The sequence below is a fragment of the Palaemon carinicauda genome, chromosome 12 (genome assembly GCF_036898095.1).
Source record: "Palaemon carinicauda isolate YSFRI2023 chromosome 12, ASM3689809v2, whole genome shotgun sequence".
NCBI classification, from domain to species: domain Eukaryota; kingdom Metazoa; phylum Arthropoda; class Malacostraca; order Decapoda; family Palaemonidae; genus Palaemon; species Palaemon carinicauda.
In genome coordinates, this window is record NC_090736.1 from 153,511,411 (window position 1) to 153,532,219 (window position 20,809).

Below are 20,809 nucleotides of genomic sequence, written 5' to 3' on the forward strand. Positions count from 1 at the left end.
CTTGTCGACCTCAAGCCCCAAACTCCTGCCCATGACAACAATTTCCTCAACGACATCAGTGTCATCAGAAATTACAGGGGTAGCAGTGCTTGGACCCGCCTCTGGTTGGAAACCTTCAAACTCCCTCTCTGTGACACATGATGGCCACAGCTTACGCCAGGCAGAGTTCAATGTCCTATAGGTCACACCTCGCCAAGCTTGGTCAATCATGTTAACAGAGTTGAGGATGCTGAAGTGTTCCTTCCAGAATTCCTTTAGGGTCAACTTCGTGTCACTGGTCACTTCAAAACACTTTCTGAAAAGGGCCTTGGTATAGAGTTTTTTGAAGTTTGAAATGACCTGTTGGTCCATGGGCTGGAGTATGGGAGTAGTATTGGGGGGCAAGAATTTGATTTTGATAAAGCTGTATTCTTCTTTCAAGTCATCCTCGAGACCTGGAGGATGTGCAGGAGCATTGTCCATAACCAGAAGACATTTCATTGGCAAGCTCTTTTCAATGAGGTAAGCCTTAACCTGGGGGGCAAACACTTCGTTTATCCACTCAGTAAAGAATTGTCTTGTGACCCAAGATTTAGTGTTCGAGCGCCACATAACTGGTAGTGCACTTTTACAAATATTATTTCGTTTGAACACCCGGGGGTTGTCCGAGTGGTACACTAACAAGGGTTTGATCTTGCAATCGCCACTTGCATTTGCACACAGCAACAATGTTAGCCTATCTTTCATTGGCTTGTGACCTGGCATCTTCGTCTCGTCCTTGGTAATGTACGTATTGGCTGGCATTTTCTTCCAAAATAACCCAGTCTCATCACAATTAAAGACTTGTTGTGCGATCAAATTTTGTTCATTTATGTACCGATCGAATTCCCCCACGTATTTATCGGCTGCAATTTGATCCGAACTAGCTGCCTCCCCATGCCTAGTAACACGATGAATACCTGTTCTATTACGAAACTTTTCAAACCAACCCCTGCTCGCTTTAAATGTAAATGAATCACTTTCACTGGTACTCGGACTTTTCTTCACTAATTCTTCATAGATATGCAACGCTTTTTCACAAATGAACGCTTCACTGACACTTTCCCCGGCCAACTGTTTTTCTTTAATAAATATTAAAAGCAACTTTTCCATCTCCTCAATCACTTGTGGCCTTTGCTTAGTTACCGCCGTAACTCCCGTTGCAACATTCGCCTTCTTAATCATTTCTTTATGCTTTAAAAACGTAGAAATGGTCGACTTCGCCATTCCGTATTCTACCGCTAAATCGGACACTCGTACACCATTCTCATATTTCGCTATAATTTCCTTCTTCAACTCGATCGTTGTTCGCACTGTTTTCCTCTTCTCCTTCCCCTTAACACTCATTACTTTCTTGGGACTCATTATGAAAGCTAAAAAAGCAATTAAAAGCACTGAAAATCACTAAATCACAACGAATGCTGATCGCGCGTTGTCTGAGTGACGCTCTCGAGAGAACTGATGCTTCCCGAACAAGCGAGAGTGGCCGAGATGGCGCGATCATCACAAAGCCCATGCGGTCGTCACGTGTTCGGCTGGTCGAGTACCGAATTTTTGGTCGAGCACCGCAGCAAAAATTTCTCGAAAATTTTGGTCGAACTCCGAATTGTTCGAGTATAGAGTCGTTCGACTACCGAGGTATCACTGTATATATAACTGCCAGGTAAGTTCTATTCGTAAAAATGGAGTTTTTATGATAAAACAAAGTTTTATGAATACTTACCTGGCAGTTATATATACATTCGAAGGCCCACCCACCTCCCCTCAGGAGACAGGTCGGGCATAGATGAACTGAAGAACAGAAAACGGGAATGATTCCTCCTACCACCCTTTAACGGGTGTTACCACCCAACCACCACAAGGCGGTTGCCTAGTTTTAGAAAAATTCTGCCGAAATAGAGATAATTAGCTATGTATATATAACTGCCAGGTAAGTATTCATAAAACTTTGTTTTATCATAAAAACTCCATCTTCGAAGAACTCCAGGAGGACCGATTGCGATTGATAGGAGTCACATACGCATGACTGTTACTTTTCCTCTCTCCATGGGAAGGACAGTGCGGTACATAAAACTTGCCATCTACAGTGGAAGGAAACATCGGCATACACAATTCTAGAGAGGCTCAGTTTTGTATTGGGAGAAGCAAGTGCTGAGAGTTGTCTTATATTGCAGGAAGAAACATCAGCATGCAAAGCTCCTGTACGGGGCAGAGCGCACGCACAGGATGGTCTCTATTTCTCTCTTTCAGGAAAGAAAGGGAAGCGGCATGTGCCAAAAACTATCCTTCATTTTGGAGAAGTATTGGTACATGCTGCTCCAGCTTGAACAGAGCACGCACACTTCCCCCTCGCCCAGACAATCAACCGATCTGTAACCATTACTATTGGAGGGAGAGAATATCTGTGCATGCTGAAAACTATCCCATACTGGGAAGAAGTATTGGTATGTAATTCTCCAGCTATGTTCGGTCTTGTGGCAAGGTAAGTGTATGCTGAAAATTATCCCACAGCGGAAGGAAAATTCCGCACACACAATACTTGGTCTTATACTGAACTTATTGCCCTACAGGAAGAACCTGTCAGTGGCTCAAGTCCAGAAGGCAGGATTCTGGAATGACAGACAGCCTTTACTGCCTATATGAATTACCCATAGGTCGCTGGATAACCTTATCCTTGATCCTGCAGTAGCTACTCGACAAATTGCGTTATGACTCTTCCTCTCTCATGGGACAAGAAGCATCTTGTCCAAGATAGAGGTTGTAACATGTCTAGGAGGAGAGGTAAGAATGTCTGGCCTTTCTTCTCTTACACTTTCCCTCTCTTGTTGTGTGGCAGTCGTTCTGTTATGTACTGGACCAGACTCATGATGCAGGTAAGCCTCATGATTGAGTAACTTTTCTTCACTGTAAAGTTTTGTATTGAAATATCATCTTCCCTTCCTCCCATACAATAGGGAGGATGGACAGAATGTATTCAAGCCCAATTCTCGTAATGACCATACTGTGCGGTACATTCAGACAACATATCCTTACAGATATAAGTTCTTCCATGACTGTCTACCAGTCTCCTGGTTGGAACCTAGCACAACATGTGCTACATTTGCTGGACCAAAATAGGTAATCATATTGCAGATATTCATTCTTACGTGTTTACAAACCTTTCGTCCTTTAAAATAGGGAATGTCTTTAGTGGAGCTGGAATGCCTGTTGGAATCATTAACGAGGTAGTGAACAATACGTGGGGAGCACTGGCAAATAGCCCCACCCACTCTCCTGTCAAAGATTCTTTGCTTTTGTCTTAGGCTTGAATGTGTTGGTTCCTATTCAAGGCTATGTATTATTTTTTTCATACTTTTTAGTTTTAATTTTTGATATTGGCTTTGTGTTAATGATGAAACAATGTAGATGCTAGTGTAGGCTGCACACTGGGTTGGTTTAAAGCTAAACCGGTCATAGATCTAGTGAATCTGTACTTTAGGGTCGTGATCATAGCCTCCAATTAAGTTGGGCCTATTCTTTGAGGAGCATGAAGGTTAAATCTTCTCTGTTGTCATTTTTGGCAATGCCCATGATGGTACAGAGAGGGCTGCATAGCACTAGCCCCTTTTATTGAATTCGTTGAACCTTTTGTATATATTTGATGTATGCCCCTGACCTAATTCTGGGGAGTATGCTTCAGGAGCAGGAAGAACTCTGATCTATATCAGGGAGTTTTTTCATGGTTGGTGGAGTGGAGGGTGATTGTTGTACATATATAGTTTTCCGAGTCATTTCCTTAGATCTTGCGGGTAGGCCTGTGATGTTGTCTTTAAGGGAGCTGGTAGCTGAGACGATCTGGGCCCGTGTCCTCAGTGCCAGTAACCCCAGTAGTAGTCCCAGTTATTGCAGATGTGATGCCAATGCCATAGAAGTACTCTTGCGCTTGTGGTTATGGCTGTGCCGGTGCCTGAGAACGAAAGAAGACTCCTGCACCGGTAGTTGTAGAGCTGAAGCTTAAAGCTTCACATGAGAAGCCCCGGTGCAGTTAAAACCTGTGCATGTAGCAAGTGAGTGTGCCGGCTGCTTCCCCTGTAAAAATGGCCCTCAGTGTTTTGGTTCCTTTTGGAGGAATCTTTGTGGTTTTTACCCTTGGAGCTTCATTATTGATGGTCACTCAGATCTTGGCTTCCATGCTTGTAGAGCCTGAGGGGAAATGTGGTGCTAGAATAAAGCAAGTACACTCCTCTTCATCTTCTAGCTCTTCCTCCTCCTCTTCCTCTTCTGATTCTGATGCTTCTTCTAATAAGAGGAAGTAGTAGTCCAGGGAGGTCAGTCATAGTTGCAAGAGTAGGGGTCTTGACGACACCACCTCTCCTTTTGGGGTGATGGACAACACAGGCGTGGGGCTGTGGCCCAGGAGGTTAAACAGTTACACAGCCCCATGCAGACCTATACACACCTCCTGTTGGCCCTGTGTTGGACGAGCAGGGAGCCCTCCAGCCTCATTCTTGTGGTTATAAATATTTTTACATACAGTACATAATGGCTAAAGATTTCCTTTTTATTTTTTAATTTGGTAAAACTTTTCATATATAGATTGGCACATGAATCCCAATCAAATGGTGAAAAAATTAATTTTAGTTAATGAATTATAGTTACAGTATTCTATTTTATGTATATCTTTTACATCATACAAGCACATTAGAAACAGCTTCCTTTGAATGATGATATTAAGGTTGAGTCAAAGGTGATTGTCCAGTTATGATAAATTTACAAATTTTTACTGTTACTCATGCATATGCTCTATGGCCTAAACTTCATAATTAATCAATCAATCTTATACAATATTTACTATTTGTATTTATGAATATAAATTATTAATTTTATTTTAAAGTATCTTTATATACCGATTCTTTGCTTTTAATTAAGAACTACTCTGTAGTACTGTATATGAAAATCTATTCACAAAAAATTGTACGGACATTTATTCAAGTGAATCTTCCATTGGTTAGTATTTTAAGATAGAAATTTTGTGTAGTTTCTGTGTAAAAATTTTATTTAGTAACATTTTTAACATATTATATGTTGTCTGAGCAAAAATCTGGAAGTACTTTTAGTCTTCTGGAAGCTTTTTAAACTTAATAGATTCTTCCTGGACAAAGATCTGGCAGTAATTTTAGTCTTCTTATTTATAGTAGGTGAATATAGTATGATATTCTGATCTTCCTGGAGTATATATTATGTCCAATTCTGGGTTACATGAGATAGCAAGATTTTTAAAGATATGAAATTTCTCATTCAAACCTCTCTCTACAGAAAAAGAGCTTCTGGCATCACTACCTCTTTCTAAGATATGCAACGAACCCGAGACTGCTGTGGTAATGGCTGTTTATGAAACAAGAGTGAACAAATACAGTTCACCCAACCAACCATTGCCTAAACCTGCTGAGCCCTTAGTATCAAATGCAGACTTCATCACAGCACAAGCAGAAAAGCTCTATTACAACTGCAATTTTGCACAATGTCATAGATTAACACAGGAGTATGTAAAAGAAGTTTTTTTTTATAAGATTTACTGGAAATCTCTCTCTCTCTCTCTCTCTCTCTCTCTCTCTCTCTCTCTCTCTCTCTCTCTCTCTCTCATGAAATAATTGATGTTAATTCTTGGTAAAGTCTTGTTTGTTACAGATTACTGTCTGCAATGTAGTATTGAACTACTAGAGTTTCCTTATAGTACTCTTTCAACTATCAACTGCATTATTTTTAACATTTAATTTACATACATTCCATTTATTTTCTAATCAAATTTATCCCATCTTTAACTGACTAGTCAGAAGTCAGCCAGCTCTTATAACTTATCAACTATAATTCAAAATTTTTAATTTGTCAACTAGCAGTCCAACTTCTTTACCTTTTAAACGATCAGGCTAATTTTTAACTTACTGCGCTGTGTTAACTTGTCGATAATCAGCAGACCAGCTTCTTTAAGTCAACTCTATTTTAGTTCCACTTCTCATTTTAAACCAATCCTTCTGGCATATCCTGTGAGATTGTATAAATAACAATGATAACAGAGATTGATTATTCAAGTTTGAGTTTTGAAGAAAAGAAATATGACAAGCATTCATATAGTTTATCTAAAGTATTTCTATAATTTCTTTGCGTAACATAATTTACTTCCTTTTCATCATGATTTGGATAACTTATATATTACATCTTATTTTGCTTTCAGAGTTTTGAAAAAGGACCCTTATCACACTGGTTGTTTGCCTATACACATATCATGTTTGGTCGAGCTGAAACAATCAAATAGTAAGTAAATGTTTCCTGACTTATATCAGTGGTTAGCGTTTTTTCTAGATATTATTGTTATTATTACTAGATAAAATACAACCCTAGTTCCAAAGCAGGATGCCAAAAACCCAAGGAAAATAGCCAAGTGAGAAAAAACAAAGGAAAAATAGGATAGTTTGTCTGAGAGTACCCTCAAGCCAGAGAGGGATGAAGCTCACCCATATTTGAATATAGAAAGCACAGATTGTTGCTAAAACTATAGACAGCACAGATTGTTGCTAAAAATGCTTTCTTACACCATTTTCAATAAGTCAGACCAAGTTATAACTAAAATGACCTCATTTGGTGGACTTAACTTACGATTCAATCAGCCTTGTAAGGCAGGTCTCGTTTTACTTCTTCACATCTTTTATATTTCATAGCTTATTTATTTTTGTTACATTTTATGGCAAATTATTACCTGTTAATGTTTATAAATGAGGATTCTCATAGAATATTCTGTCTGCTCCAGGGATTATAAATAATTACCTCATATATTCTTCACATGATAAAGAAATTGTACCATTTCAGGTTTATTCTTATTAGCACACAAGTTAGTGGATCTATATCCTGAAACTGCCCTTGCATGGTTTGCTGTTGGATGCTATTATTATTTGATAGGTAAGTGTACCTGAATCTTTGTCGAGTATTATTTATTATTTAAAAGATTGTAAAGATGCCTATGATTCAATAATTGTGTATGCCGCAGTATTAAGTAAATTAAAATATGATTATCAGTTAGCTATTACAATTACAACCTTTGAGAATCATATACTGTACTGTATAGTAATTTGAATATAACCATCAATGGCCTCTCAAAAATCAAATGAATAGGACACCAAGATATAAGTCTTAATTAATTTCAGTCTTACATTTCATGTTTGGTGTGCTACAAAACATATTGTGATAATGTAATTCCCATCAGACTTTTTTCACTTAAAACTATGGCAATATAATAATTTTTCCCCATGTACAATCATTAGATTTATGCAAGGTTATGGTTTCAGGGAAGAATGAGCAGGCACGTAGATACCTTAGTAAAGCGACGGCATTAGACAGAGTCTTTGGGCCAGCCTGGATAGCGTATGGTCATTCATTTGCTGCAGAAAACGAGCATGATCAGGCAATGGCTGCATACTTCAAAGCAGCGCAACTCATGAGAGGGTGTCATCTACCACAGCTTTATCTAGGAATGGAATATGGCCTCACGAACAACCCTAAATTTGCTGAAAAATTTTTCAAGGAAGCTTTAGATATTGCGCCAGAAGACCCTTTTGTGTTACATGAACTTGGAGTTGTGGCTTTCAGTAATCAAGAGTAAGTGCATAAGAGTAAGGACTGGCTGTTTTTTCTATATATATATATATATATATATATATATATATATATATATATATATATATATATATATATATATATATATATATATATATATATATATATATATATATATATATATTTTTCAATATTAATCTTACCCGATAATCATGTAGCTGTCAACTCCGTTGCCCGACAGAATTCTACGGAAGGGATACGCCAGCGATCGCTATACAAGAGGGGGGTGTACTCACCAGCGCCACCTGTGGCCAGGTACTGCAGTACTTCTTGTTGACACCACCTCAATTTTTCCTCTGTCGTGCCTCCGGCTAGACCTACATGGATACGCTGTTGATTCTGGAGTTTTTGCTCACGATTTGGTGATGTTTTTGCTCTAGAGTTTAGCTTTCGCTATTCAGGAAGTTTTATCATTAGCTTAGCTAGTTTTTGGAATTAATTTGATTAATTATGGTGACGAAGAGAGTATGAACTCTCTTTCACTTTTAAATGGCCGACCCTTCCCTTAGACGGAAGTGTTGGTGTCTAAGAGAGTATAGACTCTCTTTCTTAATTTTGCTTAACAAAGTTATAGATTTATTTGTTTATATTCGACCTTTCCTAATAGTAGGCGGTCTTTTCTTGGTACCGAAGTTAATTAACATTGAGCCCGTCATTTCGGTTTTACCTGTTAACATATGCTATTTTAATGTTTTTGAAAGAATTTCTTTGATAGTCTCGTACTGTTTTCAAAGTTGAACTAACGTTTTGTTTTGTCTCTGCAGTTGTTGACGTTCAGAACGTTCAACTTGCGCTCTATCGTTACGATAGAGAGAGAATTTTCACGGTGTCACGTTGCAGTAAGAGTAAACCGTTTCTAGCGTTTTGTTCATTCTTTCTTAGCTTAATGGTTTTAATTCTAATAAAGGAACTTTTTATTTGGGAAATCTTTCAGTTTTTTTCCTTTAACAATAATATGTTTTAACGATATATATGATTGGGCTCTTCTCTCAGGTTCTAAGTCAAGAGAGAGAGAGAGATAGAGACGGAGGGAGAGAGAGGAGGATAAACGTTTCGTTCAAGCGAGTAACGTTGTTATCGTTTTTGCTCTTCTCCCTAGTCTCTTTAGGGGAAGAAGGTAAACGTTTATAGAGTTTTATTCTTGTTCTCAAGCTTTATGCGGTGAGAGATTTTAAACGTAGTTTATTTGATCTAGTGTTTAGTCTCTTTCCAGCCACTGAATTATTTATCTTTCATTAGATTTTTCTGTTACATTGTAATTCTGTTTTCGCAATTACTAACTTTTAAGGAAGGATAGAATTGCGTGTTTCAGGTACAAACCACTTAAAGTTTCGAGTTCAGTGAAATAAGTGCAAACAGAAAATCAAAAGTGATAAGTGATAAGCGCAAAGTGTTACAGTGTTGCGTTCGAGGGTTCGTCTGTTCGTGCCAGTTGTTCGCCTAGTCTGGGACCTCTTACAAGCTCCCAAGCCCAGGGGAGAAGTAATGTCGAAGGACTTATGGGTTCAGCAGGCCTTGATCGACGAACAGACGTTTTCCCTCCGTGGTTTCGGGTGTATCTACACACGTTGCCAACGTGATCACCCCACCCACACAAAGACGAGAGAGCCCTTTTATTCCTCGTCTTCGGAAGAGGTTTCTCGCAGAAACCATGGACCAAATCTTGCAGCTTTTAAGTGCAAGTCGGTCCCTTCCGCACAAGTCCAACTCCTAGGTGTAGCCATTAGCCCTGGGTCAGTTCGGACTTGCTGCAGTACGACAACTGCACACCTCCCAGAGAGGCAAGGTGGTATCGCAACAGGCAGTAGCTCCGTCTGTTGCCGCACCAGCTGTTTTAGACCCTCAGTCTCAACGGACAGTAGCTCCGTTTGTTGTTGTCTTTCTTAAACTCTAGTGGTCTATGCTGCAGACAATGCAGTCTCAGCTTGCGGTGTTGATGCAGGAGTTTCAGGCAGAGAAGGTTAATACACCTCCTCCTGCGAACGCTCCTCCTCCTCTGCGCAGTACAATCTGCCAGACGTATGAGGTTGAGGTTCCTCAAGCTACCTCCATGCGTGAGCTGCCGCGTTGGGAGTTGCCAGTTACCAGCGTTGTGCAGCAACCTCCTCAACAATGGGGACAGGAGTCTTATGCCTTACAACCTCCTCTTCCCTTGAGACAAGAGTTTCTTGCAGTAAGACCATCCTCCAGGCAGCAACCTCTTGAGGTACGACAACCTCTACCATCCTTGAGGCAGCCACCTCAGCTCTCGCAGCTGCTACCTCAACTCTCGAGGCAAGCACCTCAAGAACCTCAACTCGTGAGACAGGAACCGCGTTCTGCGCAGCCGCCACCTCAACTCTCGCAGCTCACACCTCAAGAACCTCAACTCGGGAGACAGAAATCTCTTACTGCGCAACCACCTCAACCCTTGAGGCAAGCGCAACTCTTGACAGTGCTGCCAGGTCAAGTTGGACAAATTACCTTAGATTCGTCCACGAAATTACCCCATTTTCATCAAAATTTCCCTAGATAATTTTTTATTTGTATATAATACAATAACACTGATTCCTATAACCTTTTTGTCTTCAAGAGACAGGTTTATCACTTCTTAAAGGGTTGACTTTCCGCTAGCAGCTATCTATCTCAGTTTTTGAGCCGTGGGCTATATGAAAGCCAAGAGCTTATCCCATCAGCTTACAACTAAAAAAAAAAAAAAAAAAAAAAAAAAAAAAAAAAAAAAAAAAAGAAAAAGAAAAAAAAAAAAAAAAAAAAAAAAACATTAAATGGAACAATCAATAATACTCACTTGTATTCTTTTTTTTAATGTTTTATTAATAAATTTACATTCTAATTTCATTAGAAGGGGCTAGTGTTCGATCCCAAGTATGAGGTAGAAATTTATTTCTATTTGAACACGATGTTGTGTTGATATTTATCCATATTGTCTCATTAGAGGTAATTTGAATGAATTACTACCAATTGTGTCACGTGGTGGCCCGGGGAAATCTGGTAAAACTCTCTGGTAAAGAGACTGATGTCTCACCAGGTAAATCCTCGGACAGCTAGATTAGTGTCAGGTTCAGATTTCTTTTAAGCAGCATGAGCCTCATCCCATGCAGCATGAGCCTCATCCCATGCAGCATAAGCCACACGCCATGCAACATGCTCTGCTTACCTTACAGCATGCTCTACATACAGCATGCTCTGCATACAGCATGCTCTGCATACCTTACCGCATACTTCTCAGTCACACATCTTTGGTTGTTTCCAACTCACTAGACTGTCAAGCAGTTTCATAACGTTGCCTTCTAGTCTGCTGCTTTTGCACCAGTGAAACCCTCACTGAGAGAACTTAGCTTTTCTCGGATATGGTTCCTGTAGATGAGAAAGTGCTATTCTCCCTCCTTCTGATATTCCCTTGAGGACTCTGTCATTTGGAGAGGAGCCTTTAGCTGCGTAGCCTCCTATGGACTTTTATTTAAGCATAACATGCTTCCAGGGAAGGTAATGGTTCCACTTCAGTCGCTAACCCCTTCTGTTACCACACCTGCTCCCATAGACCTTGAGCTGTGTTGCAAGACATGCAGTCCTAGCTTAGTCCTTGTTAGAGGATTTTTTGTTTACGGAGTCAGTGTGTCACTGGGAAGACGTTCAACAACCAGCAGAAGTGACTTGTTGTGACGCAGTGCGGCAACCTCAGCAACCCGATAAGGAGTTGTCTGTACGACCCAGACAGTCTAGACAGCTTCGGGTTGTCACTGTACTTCCTCGCTTCCCCATGGTTGACAGTTCACAGACTGTGCAGCAGTACCATGGTCTTGTGTCCGGCTCCGTCAGACGACTAGCTTTTAAGAGCTCCCACAAGTCGTCGCTGTCTGGAGATTCTCAGATGGACTATGGATCTGACCAAGGAACTGGGCCTCCTGGTCAATTTTGAGGAGTCCCAGCTCGTCCCATCCCAGACCATTGTCTACCTGGGTATGGATCTTCAGAGTCGAGCTTTTCGGGCTTTTCCGTCGGCCCCAAGGATCTTCCAAGCCCTAGAATGCATCCAGAGCATGCTGAGAAGGAACCGATGCTCAGTCAGGTAGTGGATGAGTCTAACAGGGGCACTTTCATCGCTGGCCCTGTTCATCGTGTTAGGGAGACTCCACCTCCGCCCCCTTCAGTATCATCTAGCTGCTCACTGGATAAAGGACATGACGCTAGAGACGGTCTCAGTTCCTGTTTCCGAAGAGAGGAGGCCTACTCTCGCGTGGTGTAAGAACAGCTTTCTTCTCAAGGAAGTCTACCTTTGGCTGTTCAGAAACCCGACCGCCGTCTCCTCTCGGACGCATCAGACACGGGCTGGGGTGCGACTTTGGACGGACAGGAATGCTCGGGAACATGGAATCAGGAGCAAAGGACACTTCACATCAATTGCAAGGAGTTGTTGGCGGTTCATCTGGCCTTGATAAACTTCAAGTCCCTCCAGCTTAACAAGGTGGTGGAGGTGGACTCTGACAACACCACAGCCTTGGCTTACATCTCCAAGCAGGGAGGGACTCATTCGTGGAAGTTGTTCTAGATCGCAAGGGACCTCCTCATCTGGTCAAAGATCGAAAGCTCACGCTGGTAACGAGGTTCATTCAGGGCGATATGAATGTCATGGCAGATCGCCTCAGCCGGAAGGGTCAGGTCATCCCCACAGAGTGGACCCTTCACAAGAATGTTTGCAGCAGACTTTGGGCCCTGTGGGGTCAGCCAACCATAGATCTGTTCGCTACCTCGATAACCTAGAGACTCCCGTTGTATTGTTCTCCAATTCCAGACCCAGCAGCAGTTCACGTGGATGCTTTTCTGCTGGATTGGTCCCATCTCGACCTGTATGCATTCCCGCCGTTCAAGATTGTCAACAGGGTACTTCAGAAGTTCTCCTCTCGCAAAGGGACACGGCTGACGTTGGTTGGCTCCGCTCTGGCCTGCGAGAGAATGGTTCATAGAGGTACTACAATGGCTGGTCGACATTCCCAGGACTCTTCCTCTAGGAGTGAACCTTCTACGTCAACCTCACGTAAAGAAGGTACACCCAAACCTCCACGCTCTTCGTCTGACTGCCTTCAGACTTTCGAAAGACTCTCAAGAGCTAGGGGCTTTTCGAAGGAGGCAGCCAGAGCGATTGCCAGAGCAAGGAGAACATCCACTCTCAGAGTCTATCAGTCTCAAGGGGAAGTCTTCCGAAGCTGGTACAAGGCCAATGCAGTTTCCTCAACCAGTACCACTGTAACCCAGATTGCTGACTTCCTGTTACATCTAAGGAACGTAAGATTCCTTTCAGCTCCTACGATCAAGGGTTACAGAAGTATGTTGGCAGCGGTTTTCCGCCACAGAGGCTTGGATCTTTCCACCAACAAAGATCTACAGGACCTCCCTAGGTCTTTTGAGACCTCAAAGGAACGTCGGTTGTCCACTCCAGGCTGGAATCTAGACGTGGTCCTAAGGTTCCTTATGTCATCAAGATTTGAACCTCTCCAATCAGCCTCTTTTTAGGACCTCACATTAAAAACTCTTTTCCTCGTGTGTTTGACAACAGCTAAAAGAGTAAGTGAGATCCACGCCTTCAGCAGGAACATAGTTTTCACATCTGAAACGGCTACATGTTCCTTGCAGCTCGGTTTTTGCTAAAACGAGCTTCCTTCACGTCCTTGGCCTAAGTCGTTCGAGATCCCAAGCCTGTCCAACTTGGTGGGGAATGAACTGGAGAGAGTACTTTGCCCAGTTAGAGCTCTTAGGTACTATCTAAAAAGGTCTTAACCTTTACGAGGACAATCAGAAGCCTTATGGTGTGCTATCAAGAAGCCTTCTTTTCCAAGGTCTAAGAACTCAGTTTCTTACTAGTCAGGCTTTGATTAGGGAAGCACATTCTCATCTGAAGGAAGAAGACCTTGCTTTGCTGAAGGTAAGGACACATGAAGTGAGAGCTGTGGCTACTTCAGTGGCCTTCAAACAGAACCGTTCTCTGCAGAGTGTTATGGATGCAACCTATTGGAGAAGCAAGTCAGTGTTCGCATCATTCTATCTCAAAGATGTCCAGTCTCTTCACGAGTACTGCTACACCCTGGGACCATTCGTAGCAACGAATGCAGTAGTAGGCGGGGGCTCAGCCACTACATTCCCATAATCCCATAACCTTTTAACCTTTCTCTTGAATACTTTTTATGGGTTGTACGGTCGGCTAAGAAGCCTTCCACATCCTTGTTGATTTGGCGGGTGGTCAATTCTTTCTTGAGAAGCGCCGAGGTTAAAGGTTGTGATGAGGTCCTTTAGTATGGGTTGCAGCCCTTGATACTTCAGCACCTTAGAGTTGTTCAGCCTCCTAAGAGGAACGCTGCGCTCAGTAAGGAAGACGAACTTATTAAAGGCAGAGTAATGGTTCAAGTCGACTTCCTTACCAGGTACTTATAATTTCATTGTTATTTTGAATAACTGATAATATGAAATACGGGATACTTAGCTTCTTGATATACATGTACACTGGTTTTCACCCACCTCCCTGGGTGTGAATCAGCTACATGATTATCGGGTAAGATTAATATTGAAAAATGTTATTTTCATTAGTAAAATAAATTTTTGAATATACTTACCCGATAATCATGATTTAATTGACCCACCCTTCCTCCCCATAGAGAACCAGTGGACCGAGGAAAAATTGAGGTGGTGTCAACAAGAAGTACTGCAGTACCTGGCCACAGGTGGCGCTGGTGAGTACACCCCCCTCTTGTATAGCGATCGCTGGCGTATCCCTTCCGTAGAATTCTGTCGGGCAACGGAGTTGACAGCTACATGATTATCGGGTAAGTATATTCAAAAATTTATTTTACTAATGAAAATAACATATATATATGGTTTTAATTTGATATTTTAAAAAATTCTCATATAGCTTCCTTCATTCTGGTTTTTATTTTATATAGTAATAGATTCACATAGTGCATCTTTGCTCTGTGAATCTGTATAACATTTATTTTATTTTATTTCACTATTTATTGGTAAAATACCTTCATTCTGGTTTTTATTTTATATAGTAATAGATTCACATAGTGCATCTTTGCTCTGTGAATCTGTATAACATTTATTTTATTTTATTTCACTATTTATTGGTAAAATAACTTCATAAGTTTATTATATGATTGTTTGTGTAACAAAAGAAGTAGAAAACTCCTTTAATTTACAGAAGTTTAGGGAAGGGAAATGGTGTAGGATTTCTTTGAACTCTCATGGAATAATGTATACTGTATTTTTTCTTATAGACCTTTTGTTTGTAAAAGTAATTTTTCTTTAAGATCGATCAGATAATATAAAAGAAATCATATTGATTTAAAAGCTCAAGATAGAGACAACTAGTCAATTCTAACTGAGGCCCTTTGCGTCGATAGGTGTAGGATGAGAGGGTGATGATGACCTTAGATTATCCTTTACCATTTCCTCATGTTTATTTTCAAGCAATTTGTTGCTCGTTTTCATTAGAGGAAAGTTTTATTTGATTTATATGTTTTCCTTTATTTTCATGAATCTTACCTTCAAGTAGAAAAGGCTATTAGGTTTAAAAGATGATTCTATCCATATTCCAGTTCAATTCCAGTCAATGAAGTTCCTCCATTTTGTTCATGGATGAAATATTTGCTAATTCTCTTGCGTTTGTTATGATTTTTGCTCAACCCCAAGGCCTTCACAAGGGTAATGGCCCCAGTTCAAGTGTCTTCATCATTTGACTACAGTATTCCAGTTCTATTCTATCTGGTTTGTGATGGATTTTTTCCAAGGAAAAGTTGTTTAAGCCTTAAATATTGGTTTTGAATCTTTTGTGTTGACTGGGAATTTTTGCCTGTCTTTAGAAGTTTGTGCTTCAACCAACGCGGTTGATTATGTATTTGGGGATAAGGATTGAGTTAGTTCCTTTTCTGTCTTTTCTAACAGAGAAGAGAACATTTGGGAGATACTTAGGGTTTTTTGAACAAGAATGCCTCAGATGCTCACATCTGGGCACTAAGGCTTCTCGGAGTGCTTTGTTTTGCTGGGCCATCTGCAAAAGATACCTTTAGAGATTCACTTCTTTCGGTTGTGGAAAAGGACTTTTAAAGTTTAAGAAGGTACTAATCAATCCATGGCCTGGTATGACCTCTCTGGTTCAATGGTGGGACAACCTTCACTATTTTTCAAAGGCCATAATTCTAAAAATTATGATTCCAACTCTGTCCTGTCTATGCTCAAACATGTCAAACCTGGGTTGAGGAGCAACCTTGGATGACATTCATATTTCAGGTCGGTGGAGTCTCCAGGAAATACTCATGCACATCAACTGCCTGGAGTTGTAGAAGGCTCTTATTCAGGCAGGGAAACAGCAGGTGATAAGGAAGGGTCGTACTAATTTATTTGAAGAATGCCACTGCTCTTGCATACGTCTGAAAGCAAGGAGAGGGACAAAGTCAAGAATCTTTTACTGGTAGTAAAGGAATAACTTCATTTGACAGAAGCAAAAAGGAAGCAGTTCTTATCCCAGTTTGTATCGGGTAAATTGAAAATTTTGGCTGATCAATTGAGCAGACTCTAAGTCAGGTTCAATCAAACAAATAGTCTCTTTATCCCCTAATATCCCAAGAGATGTTGAAATGTTGGCAAATCCAATTGGATAGTAGATGCAGTGTTGCAAGATTGGAATGGTTAGACATGAATGCCTTTCCCTCCATACTGATGATCTGTTAAGGAATATGTATGAAGAAAATTAAATCCAAGGAAAACTGTAGAGTGGAACCTCTACATACGATCTTAATTCGTTCCAGAAACTGCTTTGTATGTTAAAACAATCGTATTTTGGAGCAAATATTCCCATAAGAATACACTGTAATTTGTATAATTCGTTCCACAGCCCTAAAACCTATAATAACTCCTTAAAAAATTAGGTGTAATTTGAATTTGACTAACTTTGAATTGAACTTATTTGTTAAGAAGACATTTATTTGTATTGAAAACACTGTTAAATTATTTTTTCCTTTTTTTTTTCATTTCCTCCCAGCTTGTCAGTGAATTGCATGATAATCTGGTATGGGTACTCACTCAAGAAATTAGTTGTCGTTAAACCCTTTCTGATTTTTAGGCTTTTAACTATAAAGTCCTATCTACAAGGGCTCTAGATAATGTAGCTTACCATCTGACATTTGTCAGTCTGTTGATTAGAATGAAAGGCTTCTAAGCAAATAAGGGTATTTTGCTCAGACTTGCAGCTTGTTGTTAGTTTTAACCCGTGTCTCCTACCTCTGGGATGTTACTAGAATATAGTTACTAATGTATCAATATGACATGGTGGTTGATGAAAGAGTGATCTTATAGTTTAATTGCTGTCCACATTGGATTTCCTCTATCACCCATCAAATTATCTGACAACACTTCCTAAAGGTGGGATTTCAGATCTTGAGTGTACAGTAGTCCTATTGGATGCTAATCAGGTTTGCAACCCCAAACCATTTGTTCACAGAAACTAATATCTTTATCAGTGATAGTTATCTTACAAACTAAATTGTAATCTTTTAGTTTGATAATTACTAGACTGGTTCAAATTCAGTCATTTGTTTCTAGAGATTTCCTTGAAATTTAGAAAACTGGTTTGTATTTGGTATGAAATACTAACATATTGTATTTTGTAAGATGTTAAGCCTCACAGAATTAAGGGCAAGACCAATAAAATTAGTCGTCTTTCTAGTTAACATGGTGGATGGCATGGCCTGGGAAAATGTAAATTATAAAGGATGCTCAACATTGATAAAATTATTATCCAGGATGAAATAAAAACTATTGCATTACACTGACACCCATCCTTTCTCTTGAAATTGAAAATATTTACACTTGAGAACAAAGCAGTTAAAACTAGAGGAGCTCTCAGTAGAGAGCATGCCTTTGCCACGACAAGCAGTTTTCACTTACTCTTAACTTTACTGCGTACTTGGACTTGGATGTATTTTCTCCAAAATCTAATGGATTTGTCCTAAGGTCATGTCCCACATGTCCACTAAGTTTTGTTGAAATTGGTTCTGTAGTTCTTGTGTAGTGTTGTTAACGAACAACGTAAACTAGCAAAATATTTGCCATTTACTTAACATTGCAATTATTTTCAAGGTACTGTTGCATAATTGTACTGTGATAAACTTTGCTCAAAATGTTACAGATTCATCCTTGAGTCACACCCAACATGACTACCAAGTTTGGTAAAATTCTGTACAGTAGTTTTTATGTAAAGTTGATCACAAACCAATAAATAAACGACAGGTGTGAATACATACCTTTCTCAAAATCTTTATTTGGCGAAGGCAATAAAGGTTGGTAAGAAAGTGAATACTGTGTCTGTCTGTATATCTTTTTTTTTTATGAAATGATCCTTATCTCCATTAAATCCTGAATGATTTCTTATTGAACCTCGAATGGTCTGCTCCTAGAGTGTGGTAACAGATTTGTGGAGGAGGATGGTTTACTTGTTTTGAAGCAAAATTTATCTGAAGAAGTTTGTAAAAAATACCCACTTTTTATTTTATGCAAATTTTATTTTTTGAAATTGTATGCAAGTGATACTTAAGAAAATGGCGAGTGTTATTAAGGTATTAAAAATAGAAACTTGGATTAATAATTCAGGTTGTAGATTCATTGTCATCTTCATTCAGGTATGAGTCGGCTGAAGACTACATGCGACGAGCAGTAACCCTGGTCGAAGAAAGTGGGGTTGTTGTTGTACCAGAAAAGTGGGCAGTGTTGTTAAATAATCTTGCACACACATGTCGTAAATTACAAAAATACGAAGAAGCTCTTCATTTTCATCAGCAGGTAAATATTTTGTTCAGTTATAGAATGTGGGAGGTATATAAGTAGTGTACTGTAGTACTGAAATTTAAAGATATTTATTGCTGCATCATCTCAAGGTACTATTAAATTACCTTTTCTAAAATAGATATTTTTTTAATTTTTTATTCAGTATAATGGAAAATTATTTGTAGATGTAATACTCCTTCGATATAGTTGTGAGATATGTTAGAAATGAAGTTATATCCTTACTTTAGATTTTGAATTTTCTTTATTGTTGAAAAATGTCTAATCATTCTCATGTAATCAGTGTGATTAATTCAAACTCGAAGTGTAGGTATACACAAAAATTGTTCAAAAGAATGGGAAATTTGGCTTTGAATATCAATACAAAGCCTACCTCCTTACAATATCTTCCAATCACTAAGGATGAAGGTTAACATCTAAGGTGTATAAAAATTACAGCTCCCTTTTATCTTCTGTTTCATCATAATGTATAAAATTAAAACACAAAAGCATTGGAGCAGGATTTAAAGTACTTCTGCTATGAACCTACTGTGTGTCACACAAGACAGTACTTTATGATGTTTGGTCAAAAGTTGATATTATAGTACACATTGCTACTTAATTTTGTTAAAATATATGTATTTCAGAGAAAATTGGGTTTCGTAAATTTAATGATTTTTGTAACATTTGTAATACTCACACCCACTTTTTTTTTATAGGCTTTGTGGCTGTGTCCAGGCGTTTCGTCAACATATTCTGCATTGGGTTTAGTGCAATCATTACTTGGGGACTATGAGGCAGCTGTTGTGTCACTTCACAAGGCACTCTCTCTCCATAGAGATGACACTACAGCAACAACTTTACTTACCACAGTTATGGACCGACTTATGTCTCAAGCTCCAGCTTTTCAAGGTAAGGTCAAGAATCAACATATTGTAAGGGTCCATAAATAAAGTGAAGCTTTTGTTCTGTCATTTGTATGTTTGAAATATTTGTTAAAGTAAAACAAGAAATAAGCTAACCGTAAATTTAACATGATGTCATAGGCATAAACAAGATAAATTAGAGTTTTCAATAATGTATTTGTTCTTACAAGAATAAAAGTCTTTGTTCGTAAATGCTTTCAGCAAAGCTAGATACAGCTGTTAAAACTGAACAAGGTGTCACTAATTAGCTGGAGGGTGGCGAGCCAATCTCGCCCACCTGAAGGGACGCCGAGCACCCACTTTGTTGTCAGCTGTCGTATAGTACAGACATACTTCCAGTGGCCTCGTCTCGCTGTTTTAATCTTTTGGCTTCTTCTTTTAGATAAATGTGTTGGTAGTTCTCTGTGTGCAAGGGATACAGTCAGCCCGTACTGTATGCGAGTTTATACTTTGCAATTAAACTTATATGCGACACAGAGTACCGCAATACCTATTAGATAAAAGATCAAATGTTCGTGATAGAAAATCTTGCGGCATGATGATTTCGAATAGCCTGTTCTCGTTTGGCCTGGGCTTACTTCGTATCATTTCCCTCTCTCCACCCAGCTTGTCCCAGCTCTCGCAATGTATCCATTTACTGTGTTAAAGAATTACAGCTATATTTTAAACAAACTGGATTTTGATTAAACTGGTGTTTCACGTTACTGTATTATTCAATAATAATACATGTAATATTCACTTTTGTTCCGTAACCGAAATACAAACCACGCTATTTACAGAGGGTTTACCTTTTAGCGCAGCTGAAATGACGAGCCAATAGTTTTAACGAGGGTTAATTACCCCCGCGCTAGTTAGCGGGGGGTGGGGAAGGGTAGCTTGCTACCCCTCCCTCCTCCACACACCGGTGACTTGCTTCACTTCACTTTTGGCTCGGCGGTGATCAGACGTGTCTGCTCATCGTCCTTGTGACAGCCTTTAATTTTCTGCTTTTTCTTTTCAGCGTGTGTGTTGGTTGGAAGTTGGCCTTCATTATTTTTTTTTTTTTTTTTCTTTACAATGCGTACATGCCCTGGAGTTGCCGGTCGTCCTTGTGGGACTTTCATGTCGGACGTAACTACGGATCCGCACACCCTCTGCCCTCAATGTCGGGGCCGACGGTGTGACCAGGAAAACATGTGCCGTGAGTGCAGGGAGTGGTCTGCCTCCCAGTGGGAGAGGTTTGGCCGTCGGCGTAAGAAGAAGTCCAAGAGAGACCGTTCTCCTCCGGGGTTAGCCTTGAAGGAGGAAGGTTCTCGGGACTCTTCTTCCGCCGCCCAAACCTCCTCCGAAGCTCCCCCTCGTCCGCCTCCTAAGGAGAGTCGGCCGAGTGGGAGCGCAGACCCTTGTTTTGTTTCCCGACCTTCGGTGGG

The 20,809-nt window shown here is 39.9% G+C and overlaps 1 protein-coding gene across 1 annotated transcript in view; it reads left to right on the top strand.

Moving 5' to 3' along the window:
* LOC137651339 (cell division cycle protein 16 homolog) overlaps window positions 1-20,809 on the top strand; it is a 79,098-nt gene that overhangs the window by 42,329 nt on the left and 15,960 nt on the right. Inside the window, exons 5-10 of the mRNA XM_068384628.1 lie at window positions 5,314-5,539; window positions 6,230-6,309; window positions 6,862-6,951; window positions 7,338-7,647; window positions 18,333-18,492; window positions 19,194-19,386. Coding sequence (XP_068240729.1) covers window positions 5,314-5,539; window positions 6,230-6,309; window positions 6,862-6,951; window positions 7,338-7,647; window positions 18,333-18,492; window positions 19,194-19,386 — 1,059 coding nt within the window. The remainder of the gene's footprint in view (window positions 1-5,313; window positions 5,540-6,229; window positions 6,310-6,861; window positions 6,952-7,337; window positions 7,648-18,332; window positions 18,493-19,193; window positions 19,387-20,809) is intronic.